The sequence below is a fragment of the Carlito syrichta genome, unplaced genomic scaffold (genome assembly GCF_000164805.1).
Source record: "Carlito syrichta isolate Samal-C Ts95f unplaced genomic scaffold, Tarsius_syrichta-2.0.1 Scaffold302595, whole genome shotgun sequence".
NCBI classification, from domain to species: Eukaryota; Metazoa; Chordata; class Mammalia; order Primates; family Tarsiidae; genus Carlito; species Carlito syrichta.
In genome coordinates, this window is record NW_007246691.1 from 151,745 (window position 1) to 165,476 (window position 13,732).

The 13,732-nt window shown below is 34.1% G+C and overlaps 1 protein-coding gene across 1 annotated transcript in view; it reads right to left on the reverse strand.

Annotated features, from left to right (window-relative positions):
- LOC103259315 (leucine-rich repeat-containing protein 7-like) overlaps nucleotides 1–13,732 on the reverse strand; it is a gene marked incomplete at its 3' end in the record, with an annotated part of 389,004 nt that overhangs the window by 149,766 nt on the left and 225,506 nt on the right. The window contains exons 5-6 of the mRNA XM_008056997.2: nucleotides 10,027–10,116; nucleotides 6,239–6,295 (exon numbers count right to left, since the gene is read on the reverse strand). Coding sequence (XP_008055188.2) covers nucleotides 6,239–6,295; nucleotides 10,027–10,116 — 147 coding nt within the window. The remainder of the gene's footprint in view (nucleotides 1–6,238; nucleotides 6,296–10,026; nucleotides 10,117–13,732) is intronic.

The window sequence follows — 13,732 nt, forward strand, 5'->3', positions numbered from 1 at the left end:
ACCAATGATAGTCCCCAGAATATAACAGGGATTAGGGGATGGACGGAAAGAGTGAATAAGACTCAAGAAAGACAAGATGCAAAACTGAAAGAACTTGTAACACACATTTTGGCCATAAAAAACTTCATCCAGGAAATAAATAACAAGATGATAAGCATGGAAAGCAGGATTAATGAAGCAGAAGGAAGAGTCTCAGAACTTGAACACCAGAACATGGAATTAACCCAATCTGTACAAAACATAGAAAGAAAGCTCAGAAAGAAAGAACAAGGACTACAAGTGATGTGCAATCATATCAGCAGGCCAAGCCTATGCCTGATTAGTATCCCAGAAGAAGAAATGGGAAATGGAGAACACCTTGGAACAAGTATACCAGGAGGTTATCTGAGAAAACTTTCTCCATTTCATCTGAGGTGTGACCAGTCAAACAAAAGAGATACAGAGAACTTCCACAAGACATCAAATGAGAAGACCAATCCCTAGACACATAGCTATTCATCTACATAGAGCAGGCACAAAAGAAAAAAATCCTAAAGGCAGCAAAAGAGAAAGGTCAGACTACCTACCAGGAAAACCAATCAGAATAGCAGCAGACCTATTGGCAGAAACACTACAAGCAAGAAGGGGCTGTGCTTAAAGAAGGACACACATATGGACTTCACAGCAATTTGGATGGATTTAGGGTCCATAACACTCAGTGATCTATCACAAAAACAAAGAACAGAGCACCACATGTTGTCACTCATAAGCAGACCTTGAACATTTACCATAATACTATAAGAAAGGGTTTGGCAGTAGTGGGAAGCTGCCGGAGGAGGGGGGTGGGATTGGCAGTGATGGGAATCTGCCTGGGGAAGGGGGGACACACCTCACCAACAAGGGCACCTGCATCATGAACATTTGTATACCTAACCTTGACTTGTACCCCACATCTTTAAAATTACAAATTTAAAAAAATAAAATATTTTACTCTTGAGTGAATATACAAGATACAGTTACAGGTTTTTAAATACCCATTTGACAAACTTGGTCTTTAATGCTGGGAAGGCCCCCCTTTTTTGGTTATTTTTCATAGTACACTAGGTATTCTGATGTGGCTCATTTTACATGGAAAGTCAAATATTCTACTTCTAGTTGAAAATAAAAATGTGAAAATTCACAATGGGTCACAAATATATTGAAGATAGATACAATCTGAATTAGAGTTAATACCTTTCTAGACTCTATGGCTTTTCTCAGAGTCTCAGAATTGTCCATGCCCCAAAAGAGGTGGTCACTACTTCAATCTCATCTCTCCAATCTGAACTCCTTACAGCTCTTAGTGTGTCTCATATACCAAACTCATTCATTTTCCCCATTTTGAATATATTCCTCAGACTTAGTCTATTCTACTGATATTGCCCCAGAAATCCTGCTAAAACATGTGAAATATTCCTCTTAGTCAGTGTTTTATGTCAACTGGCTGAGGTGTCACGCTTCATGCCTTGTGTATCAGAAGGCAGAACAGACAGGAACATCAATGTTAGCTTAATCTGTTTCCTTTTCTTCATATTACTCCATAGTTTTGTAATTATCACATTTGCATTTATATATTTTAGGTCTAGTTGAAACAAAGTTATCATAGTCAGTAAACCATTAACTTTAAAGTATTAGAAAAATTATTCTCACAAATATGGAATAGCTTTAAGGATAAAACTCACCATTACTACTAAAGATTTATATGCTGTTATGCTACTTCTGTGGAAATGGTTTCTAAATTTTACTAAAGAAAATTGCTCTCATCCTTTCATTTTTATCTTGACTTATGTTTTGTTTCTTGTCTAAATATGTCATTTCATAAAATTCAAATAAAGAAATGCTGTTTTGGAGTTGTATTTAGTTGCTATAAATATTAATTTTATCATTTGAAGTTCTTTTCCTCCCTTGTTATATTTAACTATGTCTAACTTGAAGTCATCTGAGAGAGAGAGAGAGAGAGAGAGAGAGAGAGAGAGAGAGAGAATATGAATGCATGTAGGTTTAAAATTCAAGGCTGGACTATATCAGCCATTGAGAAACCCCAGTGATTTGTCCTTGTTTGTCCTTGTCTGAGTTCATGATGCTTACCAAAGACTCATCTGATTATAATGCTCAGCTTCCTGTCTAGTTGTGTACAGGAAAAACAATCAAGCAATAGGAAATGTCCAGGTCACAAAGCAGACACTTCTCATTATGAATCCAAAGATCAGCATTCTGGTGTGTCTATTGAATACTTGCCATGTTCCAGGCACTGTTTTGGGCACTGGAGAGTCAGCAATAACAACACAGTAGAAAATCTTTCCCTGATGGTGTTAACACTCTCTTGAGGAGGTAATCTCTGAGTAAACAAGAAGCTAAAATAATTCAGAAAGCCACAAGTGCCATGAAGAAAATAAAACAGAAATAGTATAAAGACAAAGAAAGGACAATTGTATGTGATATGATTAGGGGCGACCCTGACAAAGCATTATCTGAAGAAAGACATGAATCCTAAGGAAGACCTAACCATAAAAAGATGTCTGGTAAGATAATTCTAGACAGTGAAAGACTCCAAAATGGCAACTTTCGTTCAAGAGGAACACCAGCATAGCTGAAGAGTTCTGGAAAATAAGGATGTGTGTGAGTCAGCCTCCTGCACCTCATGCATTGGGTACACTGTCAACTTTGAATTTTTAGACCTGTGTGGCAGGAACCTCTATAACAATCCTCAATAATTCCTGCCTTCTGGTATTCACACTCTTGTTGCTCTCCTTCATACTGTACAAAATTTGGTTTCTGTGACCAAGAGTATATGACAGAGTCATGGTATGTCACTTCTGAAATTAGATTATAAAAAGCCCAAGTCTTTGTCTAAGATTCTCGTGTCTCTCTCTCTCTCTCTCTCTCTGTCTCTCTCTCTCTCTCTCTCGCTTGGGGGGAAGCAAGCTGCCAAATCGAGAGCAAACCTTTAGAAAAACCCATGTGGTAGAGAACAGAATCCTCCATACCATAGCCAGTGAGAAACCCACTTGTCAGCCAGACTTCACTTTAGAGGTAAAGTCCAAGTCTTGCCAAGCCCTCCAGTCATTGGAGCTGGTTCACAGCTTGACTGCAACCTTGTGAGACACCCTGAGACAGGACTACTGAGAGTTCAGCCTCTCCTGGATCCCTGACCTTGAGATACTCTTATACACATAAATAAAGAAGGAATTAATAAACAGACAAACAAGCTTGGTTTTTCCTTGACATTTAAAATTCATTTAAGCTTTATCATTCACATATTTTCTGATTATACCTAAAAAAACATAATTAAAAGAATAAGTCTCCCATGAGAAAAAAATTGTGTCATGGAATCTAAAGGGTTTTTTTTTGTGTGCAATCTAGTTCCCCCCCATATGTTCAATGTCCTCAATTATTATACATAATCAAGAGCTGACTGTTTCAGTGATTTTTAAGCAAAAGGGTATCCAAGGAATTTAATTTTGTCATTCCTTGATGTATCATAAAGAAACATTGTAAGAAAATTTATAATACTAACTTCTATTTGCAACTGAAAACATAGTTCCACCAAAATGTCTATCAGTTTGGTTAAAGAATATGCATTTTGATGTATGTTATATTAGAATTCTTACATTCTTTTACTTTTTTCACACATTGCCAGGCATATACACTTAAGACAAAAGATGAAAGAAGAGAAAAATCACGGAAGGTCCAGTATCTTGTTTGTAACTCTGAAAGAATAGTAAGTTATCTCTTCTCAGAGTAGCTTTTCCTAAAACTATAATTTTAGCTTTATTTTCATTGGAAGTGCAAAATAAAGGATAGTAGAAAGTTCTCACATAGCTCTAAGTTACAGGTCTAGATTGGCAATCAAAAGTTATAATACATAGTGAAAACAGTTTATGTTCATTCAAGGCAGAACTTCTTTTCATAATTCTCATTCTATAGACACAAAAACTGAAATAAAATTCTCCATATTTTATGACCTTATTTGGCTCTTTAGATTTTGTCTGTAAGTTATAAAATGAATGTACTAGATTACAAATAACTTTGAAAATGTTTCATAAAATGTAAAATTTGTAACAGTTGTACAAGTTATATACCAGTGAGAACCAGCGCCATTTCTAATAGGTCTTCACAATCTTTTCCTATACCCAAAATAGTTTTTGCATATTATTCTACTTATTTTAATTGTTTAATACTGGGTCACAGTTTCAAAGCCTACAGAATACCCATGCACCAACTGTTATTATTATTGCTAGCCCTTACTCTGAATTATTCATACAGTTATTTCATATAAAGCCTACATTGTCAGTCTATGTCAGGTTTTTATTTATATCTAAAACATATTTTTAAAATATATATTTAAAAACCTGACAATCTATGTCAGGTTTATTTTGTATTTCAAATCAAAGCCATTATTTGAGAGCAGAGAGAGAAGGATTCCCGTCCATACACTCAGTATTTTCTCCTTGACCTACATGTCTCCGTCTAGATGAAGGAGACAACTGCTCTTTAATCTTGGTTTAGCTTCTACCTGACCATGTTTCCACTTTCTTTAAATGTGGCAAACACAAACATCAGGGATAAGAGCAGTGGCGCTAGCTGAGTTTAAGGGAGAGTAACACTTAAACCGCTAACATTCTCAACCATGTTTCCACCTGTATTATTGATGCCCCCAACCTGGGAAATACCTTGGGTTAGGCACATGCATGATGATGCAGCATGGAGAAAGGCATTACTCAAAAATGAAGGCTGTCACAATGTAGAGACGTTTATACCTTTGCATGCTCTCTCCTTGTCTTCCTCTTTCGGAGGAGTAAGTAGATGAGTTTATTTATGTACATATTTAAATGGAATCAGTATCATTATTGAAATCATTGCAATATTGAATATCATTTTCATCACTGTTATATTGCAATGATAAAATGTTCATACATAATATCAAGGTATTTTATTGATATATTGGTTAAAAAATAAAATTCATTCTCGATTGCTAAGGAACATTATTTAAAAAGTAAAAAATAAGATAAAGTCTTGGTCCAGCAGAGAAATGTCAGTAAGTCCTGCATGAGAAATTAATCCTTGTACTCAATACTTTTCTGTAATACTGGAAAAGGGTAAAAATAGCAACATAGTACCTTCAATATTTTAATCATAACATGTACAAGTCATACTGACTTATTTGAGTAAAAAGACTCCTTTTAAATCATTTTTGACTTTCAACAATAATTATTTCTGTACAACACAAAATTCTATTGTTACACATGAAGAAGGCAAAGCAGGATGAGGCAAGCATTTTGTTAAATTAACATTGCATAGCATTTTGAGGATTCGTTTTTACTTCAAAATACCCTGTAATTTCATACAAGTGATATTTTAAATAGGTTAGTAAAAATAAACAATTTTCAAGAAAAAAAAATATAATATTTCCCCCACAAGTAAAAATAGGATCTCATGGAAATTTTTAATTTTTTTACTGAAAATTTCTGGTATACCCTTGATTTAAAAACTAAAAAATAACACAATCGCCGGGCTTGGTGGCTCAGCCTGTAATCCCGCGCCTTTGGGAGGCTGAGGTGGGTGGATTGCCTGAGCCCGCAGGTTCGAGACCCACCTGGGCAGCGAGACCTCATCTCTACAATAAATCAAAAACTCAGCCGGGCATGGTAGCGTGCGCCTGTAGTTACGTCTACTTGGAAGGCTGAGGCGGAAGGATCGCCGGAGCCCAGCAGGTCGAGGCTGCGGTGGCCGGGAGCGGCCACTGCACTCCAGTCTGGGCAACAGAGTGAGACTCCAACTCAAAAAAAAAAATAAAAATAAAAATAAAAAAACACAATCTATAAATTAACTTGCAGAATTAAGCATCCCATTAGATGGAACCTTGTGAAATTGTTGTTTTTCAACCATAAAAATAACAATTTCATATGTTTTAGTGTAATAGTTTCCTGATGTATATCTTCAGCCAAGTAAAAAACCTTAAATTACTCCTTTTTATTTGAAGCTACAGTTTTATAAGGCAGGATACATTCTTATTTAATATGATTCTAGTGTACCATACTTTTTAGCCTTTAGAAAATTTTAAAGAATTAGTATACCATAATTTTTAGCCTTTAGAAAAATTTAAAGAATAATTAACTCATTCAAAATGGCAAACATAGCCAAAAAGAAAAAAAAGTACTCATTTTTCCAACTAGTGAAAAATCACAATTCAAAATTTAGAAAATAAACATTCACTTACTTTGGTAGAGTTTTCAAGTGATTTTCTCTTAACTCCAAAATCCTCAATTTGACAAGTCTATAGAAATAAATTTTGAAAATTACTTCTTAGTACTTCTTTATAAAAACAGTCCTTTAAAATAAGGTAAACTATCATTATTGTTATCCAAAAACTATGTCCAAACATTTTCTTACTATGATTACAGATTTTTAAAAAATATACAAATTAATTATAAGTAGGGCTGCATCAACATTGGGAAATTATTAACATTCACTTTTCTAAAAATAGTTAGATAAGACATCTCTGAGTCCCAGCCTTATGAATTTCATATGTTTTATAAAAATATATTCACTGTTGTTTAATTTCATGCATTAAACAGATTATCAAATACATATAAATATCAGGTACAGTGTTCACTGAAATATGGCAATAATTTCCCTCATGAGACTGCAAATGAATTTGAAAAGCAAATAGTACTTGTATATCATGGAGGTAAAAACTTGTACTCTGTGGTAAGATATATATGGGTGAAATATTCTGTCTCTGGGTAAACTAATCAATACCTCCTAACTTCAGTTTCCTCATCTATAAATGTGTGATAACAGTACCAAATTTATAGTGTTTTGAAGATTAAAAGGTCCAATAAATGTAAAGCAAAATTTTTGTTACATCATAAGTTTTAATAAATATTAGCTTATATTATTTTCATGAAATATACAATAAAAGAAGTGTGGTTACAGACCACATTTCATGGACTCTAAGGTGCACATTTTAACATTTATGAAAAGGACAGGCATTTAAAAATCTTCGGCATCATCTGTCCTGTGACAAGGCTGGGCTTGGGAAATCATGTGAGGAGCACGAGAGATTCATAGCTTCTCTTGCTTGGCTGATAATGGTGATGAGGGATGCATTCCACACTCAGTCTTGTTAAATTTTGCAGTCTAGGGCACACTACTGTTTCTCATGTCTAGACTGAACTTTAAAATGTACTCAGATGAGATTAATATCTTTAGAATAAATATTAATTGGCTTCTCTGAATTATTATTATTATTATTTTTGAGTTGGGGGTCTCACTCGGTCACCCAAGCTAAAGTGCAGTGGCACAATCATGGCTCACTACAGTCTCAATTTTCTGGGCTCAGGCGATGCTTCTGCCTCAGCCTCCCTACTACCTGGGACTATGGGCATGTGCCACCATGCCCGAATAATTTTTTGATTTTTTTTTTTAAGAGATGAGGTCTCACTATGCTGCCTAAGTTGGTCTCCAACTCCCGGCTTCAAGCGATTCTCCAGCCTCAGTTACCCAAAGTGCTGGGATTACACGTGTGGGTCACAGTACACAGATTGTAATCATTTTAGACTCTAAGAATTCTAAGATGATGAATTATATTTATTTAAAAGGTACTAAGATGTACCTTGATTGTTTTTATCCCTTAATATTTTATCCCTTAATATTAGCCCGACTTGGATTCTCTGAATTTTTAGTGTTTTGGAGAATATTTAACCATGTGAAGTTCTTCACCTACAATCTCCTCAGTCTTTCTCTCGGTATTTATCTGAGTTGCTTTCCTTTTTCTTTTTTTTTTTTTTGTCTTCTATCAAGTTTCCAATTCAATTTTAATCTTATAATTGTCAATCCCTATATGAAATTAAGTCATTCAGTTTTTCAGAGCATGGGTATACTGCTAGCAAAGGAGATATCTTAATCATTTGTATCCCAAATCATCTCAACAATTTGTACTAGTGTGCTGCTTTGTGATTATTTTTGGCTTTTAGAAGTACAGAACCTCAGGTTTTGGAGGATCTTAAGTGTCCTTTTGTTAAATTATCCAGCTGAAGGTTACAGAACTTTTTAGATAATAATAGTAATATAGAACACTTTTGGCAGACAACTTGAGCAAAATTAAATTCCAGTTCCAAGTGAATTTGGTATTGATGTTATGTTTTTCATTTGCCCAAATCTCTTCCTCACAAGACTACTTAAAGATAATTGACAAAACTTCAAGACAAAAAAGTGTCTTAGTGTAATAATTAAACATTTTCTATTTGATAAATCAAAAGCAAATTGTATTATGGTCAGTAACAGAAGGACAATGTTGGTTTATATGGTGAAGTGCCAATGCTTTTAGAAGCCTGTCAAATGATCTTTTGAAGCTCTGTGGATTTAAAACTGCCCAAGCATATGGTATTTGTAAGTGTTGTGATTTTATATTGTCACTTTGACATGTATTAGGTTTATTATTTGTGAAGATAAATATTTTTTATGTGTTCACTGGCCATTTATATGCAAAAATTAGGGAATCTGGGAAACGTTAATGTGTTTTCAGTATATAAATGGAAGCTGCCACATGTTAAGTGACTTGATATTTTCCACTGAGTTCCTAATATCTGTTAGTATCTTCTATCAACAGATAGGTGTTGAGTTATGCTCAGGCTATTATTTGAACAGTTTCAAGGATGACTCCTTAAATCAAAGCACTTGGTTATGAATCTAAAATGTCCTAGCTTCTAAGATATACCTATTATACAAAACAGTTCATTGCAGAACATCTGGAAAATACTGTAAGAATATCAAGACGAAAATAAAAATTACCCATATTTTTACTTTTAAGGAATCAGTCTTTTGTCTTACATACATTCATATTCATGGAAACATAGTTTATATATATTGTTATAATACACTTTTAGACTTACCTTATCATAAGATTAAAAAAAAAAATTTACCCAATGCATTATTAATGACTACATAGCACTGTCGTGTGGATGAACCATAATTAACCAATCTTCTGTCTAATCAATCTTATAGACACGTGTGACTCCTTTTATCCACAATGTATGTAGCAATAAATAAACTTGCCCATAAATCCTAGCATGATACCTGAAGATAATATGAGGAGTTCTAGGAATGAATTACAAATGGTTGCAAACCCTTCAGAGCTTTTGAAAGCATGACCCTGCACGAAGGTCGCAACATTCTCCCATCCCAGTAGCAGACCATGAGGCCATTTCTGTCTTCACACTCTAGAAATAATTTTTGCAATGTGCTAAAACAGAAAGACTTTATATTGTCACTTTGACATGTATTAGATTTACTATTTGTGAAGATAAATATTTTTCACATGTTCACTGGCCATTTACATAGTTTACTATAAATATAAATTGCTTGTGCTTGTTATTTGCCCATTTTCCCACAAGATATTTTTCATATTAATTTGTAAGAATTATTTATATATTAAAGATATAAATAATTTGTTTTTCATATATAATTACATATTTTCCCATTTTATTGTTTTGCTTAAATTATTTGTTTTCTGATATTAGTTTATTTTAAAAGTATTTAGGCCATCAAATCGATCTATCCACTTTTGATATTCTTTTTTTGCATCTATGGCTATAAAGGTATGCCCTAACCCAACAGCCATAAATATTGCTGTGCAGATAATTTCTGACTTCATTTTTCTGGCTTCATTTTTTTTCTCAAAGTTTTCAGACAAAGTTTATTAGAGAAAGAAGAGAGACAAGAAAGGAAGACTATTCCAGAGCCAGCATGGGCGAAAGGAACCGCCAGCTTTATTTTCTATATTCAACTTTTTAATCTATCAGGAATTTGTTTGATTATGAATGCCATGTTAAGACCTACTATTACTTCATGTTTTGAAAAATTTCATTAATTAAATTCTCATTTACTGAGTAATAATGAGGCCTGTCTTTAATCACAACTGTCACTATTGAAGTGTCCTCTACTATTGGTAAAGCACTTACGTAGGGGGAAATAAATTGCATAATTTAAATTTCTTATTCCTACCTTCCAAAATTGGCTGGAAGAAATTCAAGAAAGGCGTCGTTCAGGTAGAGTTGGGTCAGGTTTAAAAGCTGTGTGAAGCCGTCAGGGAGTCTGAAAAAGGAGTTAAAGTTTTAGTTACTGCATTGCTGTTGCTATAGAAACAGGACAAAAATATATATCTCCGAGGAGAAAAAAATAAAAATGTAATACATTTTCCAACTCTCCTTTGGTATTATAAAAATGCAAGAATTTATTGAGCATGCTGTTACAGCTTGAAAATTTTGCCTGTTATTAAAATAAATGGCATTTACCCACCTTCACACTGCTCTCCCTATACTGAAATTTATGCCACTGCTAAAATCAGCGACATCATCTCTTACTGCTGGCATCACCTTGTGTACACCGGCCAAGACATTTTTAGTGTAAATCTCAAGTTATATTGCCTGTTTTGTGATTTTAAAATTAATGTTGACTTTCAGTAGAATATTCACATAGATAGACCAGACAAGAATATCTGCTTACTATTTCACTTAATCAGCAAAACTTGTCTATGATTTGTTACAGAGATGACTAAAGCTGCCTATATGAAAAGAGAAATAATGTGTTGTCCCTCAACTGATAATTTTTTAAATGAGACTTGTCATCTATGTACATCATGATTTAAATTGGTTTAATTCACATTTATTAAAAATGAGCAAGAACATTGAAAATATAATTAAATAAAAGAATAAGGTTATAAGAGGCATTGAAAACTGAGAAAATATCCTTTGGAAGAATTTTATAAACTAGATGAAATAATTATTGAAATATTAAATCTTGTTCATTAAAAATACTGAAGTCAAGGATTTTCCAGGTGACTTTTTAGAAGAATATTGCATTTTTTCCTATAAATAAACTTCTATTTAAACATTCTTATGCCTGTATCTATCATCTTGTCCGGACTATGTTCTTTAACAAAATACTTTCAGAAAGCATTTAAATTTGTCCTCTTCTCAAACTATGACCCATCTTCCTCCTTGCATTTACTGCCAAAATTATTTAAAGAGCTGTCTACACTCATTGCTTTTACAACTACTCAAGTCATTGTTCTCTGGCACCTGCCTGACTCTGTTACTGAAAATGCACTCGTCAAAGCCTCCCAACAACCTCTTAAGCCCCCGATTGATCCCATTAGCCTCATTTCATTTTGTATCCCACGCTGCCTAACAACAGTTGCCTACGTGGCCTGTTCTCTCCTTTGCATCTAGTACAAGAGTTTTCCTGCTTCTCCTCTTCTCCTAGGACACTGTGTCTGATTTTCATTCCATGCTTTTCTTCCTCTGTCCAGTCTTTTGTTATAAAATGTGATATAAATACATATTTATATATACATACTATTAGATAGACAGACAGACAGACAGATAGGGTACCCACAATAGAATGAAGAAATAGAATCAGTATCTTTGAAAACCTCTGGATGTCCCTCTCTGACTATATCTTCCTATATGCCCCACACATTCCTGAATGATGTTTACTATTCTGCTTCTTAAACAGCTTTACTACAACACTTTAATTCCCTAAAACACAACATGTTGTGTGATCTGCACGTTTCTGAACATTATATTAACCAAACAGTTCTGTGGTCATTGCCCTGAAGCTTTTAAAAATCAGCATTAGATTTTTGAAATTCATCCATTTTGATGTGAATGGTTGACTATCATAGCACAAAATTCCATTATGTTAACATAAATACACAACTTATTTGCCATTTTCCTTCTAATGAATATGAGATTGCTTCCAGCATTTTGTTTTGCTATTACAAACATTGCTTCTGTGGATATTTCTGGATATATATAATGGTGAACATTTACAAGAGATTACCTAAATTATATCCTTACAAATGACATCACTGGGTAATAGGAAATTAAAGTCTAAGTTTACTAGATGTAACCAAATTTTATTTAGAATAGTTCCACCTATTTGTAACTAAACATCAGTGCATAAGAACTTTGTTTTTCCACAAACTTCTTAACGTTTGGTTTTGCTAGCATTTTTTGTTTTTCCATTTTGGTGAATGTAAAAATAATCATTACTAGTTATGAACATAAGATTATTGACAATGTGTGCTTCCTCTTCTGTGAAACAGGTGATTACTTATTCTGCCCATTTTTCTGTTGGTGCCCTGCCACATCCCCTGCCTTTAACAACTCCTGATCGCCTGCCCCTGTTCCCTGAGTGAAGCCTGCTCTGTTCATATGCCTGGTGAGACACAGTTCCAGGGAATTAACAATCCTTTCTGAAACAGTCCTCCACTAGTAACTAGCAGGAATAGAAGTACGTCCGCTCCCTCTCTAATTAAGTTTGATGACTCTGTGGTATGTGTTTTATATCGTTTCCTGGAAGTGTCCAGAGAAATCAAGATCCAGTGGTCCATACAAGTAAACAGCTAGATTACACACCCTCAACAAGTATTTCCTGGGATCGTCTCCTAAATATACCACTTTCTTTTCTTTTCTAACATCTTTTTCTGAAGAGTACAGACTAAACACAATATTTTTGTACTGATTTACAGCAATTCTTGACACATTCTCAGTAATAGGTCCTCACAATGTTGCTGGTGGGCTCTAGGAAACAGCAACTTAAGGTGGAACAAGTATAACAAAACAATTTTTCTCTTCCATCAACGTTGTAAGAAAACAGCTTTGAAGGAAACGGTATCTGAGGATCTGCTGAATGTTGCTTTGCTTAAAGTCACAGTTGTCAAGGACTTACCAACAACATTAAGTGAGGATTTCCTGTATACTAATCTGATATTGGCTATTTTTGCTGCAAAATATACTGTTCTAGTTTGTATTTTGCAGTTGAATTGTTGGAAATGGCTTCTTAGAGGGTGTTTCCATAAGTTTGATCTTAACAGAGATGAGATTCATGAAAGTAGAAAAGAGAGAGAAAGTAGACAGGGGAAGAATGAGAGTTTTTATAATGTAGTGGTAAGAGGACACCTGAGATAGAAGACAAAGAGACAGTGAGCTCTGGAATGAATACTTTATATGAGAGTATCAAGAGTTAAAATTGAGAATATTAGCAGAGCATAAGATTTAGAGGCCTTGAATGCTCAACTCAAAGATTTGAATTTGATCTTATAGTATTAATAAAAAGATCTATGATAGGTTAATAATCTTCTCTATGTTTTCCTTTGCTGTAATGCATTATGGGTCATATCCTAACAATGCAAGAGTTTTTATGATAATGGGAACAGATATTAAATACATTTCAATTGAAATTTAACTAACATTTTACTTTGATGTCTTGTAGGTTCCCATAGTCATTCAAAAGAAGTTATTATGCATAATTTTTCAAAAAAGATCAATATGATACATGCAAAGAAGTATATTAAAACCATTAATCTGACAATTTACTGTAAAATATTCACTACTAATAAGTTTAAAAGGCTTTAAAATATTAATTTTCCAGTTATAGGAACATTGTTTCATACATGTTTAAGCGATCCAGCTTTCCTTAGGCCACTATTCTCCTTATATATGCAATAAGTGACATTGTACTGTTTATTTGATTAAAAATATATTTATTAGCTGGGCTCGGTGGCTCAGCCTGTAATCGCCTTTGGGAGGCTGAGGTGAGTGGATTGCCTGAGCCTGCAGGTTCGAGACCCGCCTGGGCAGCAAGACCTCATCTCTACAATAAATCAAAAAATCAGCTGGGCATGGTAGCGCATGCCTGTAATTCC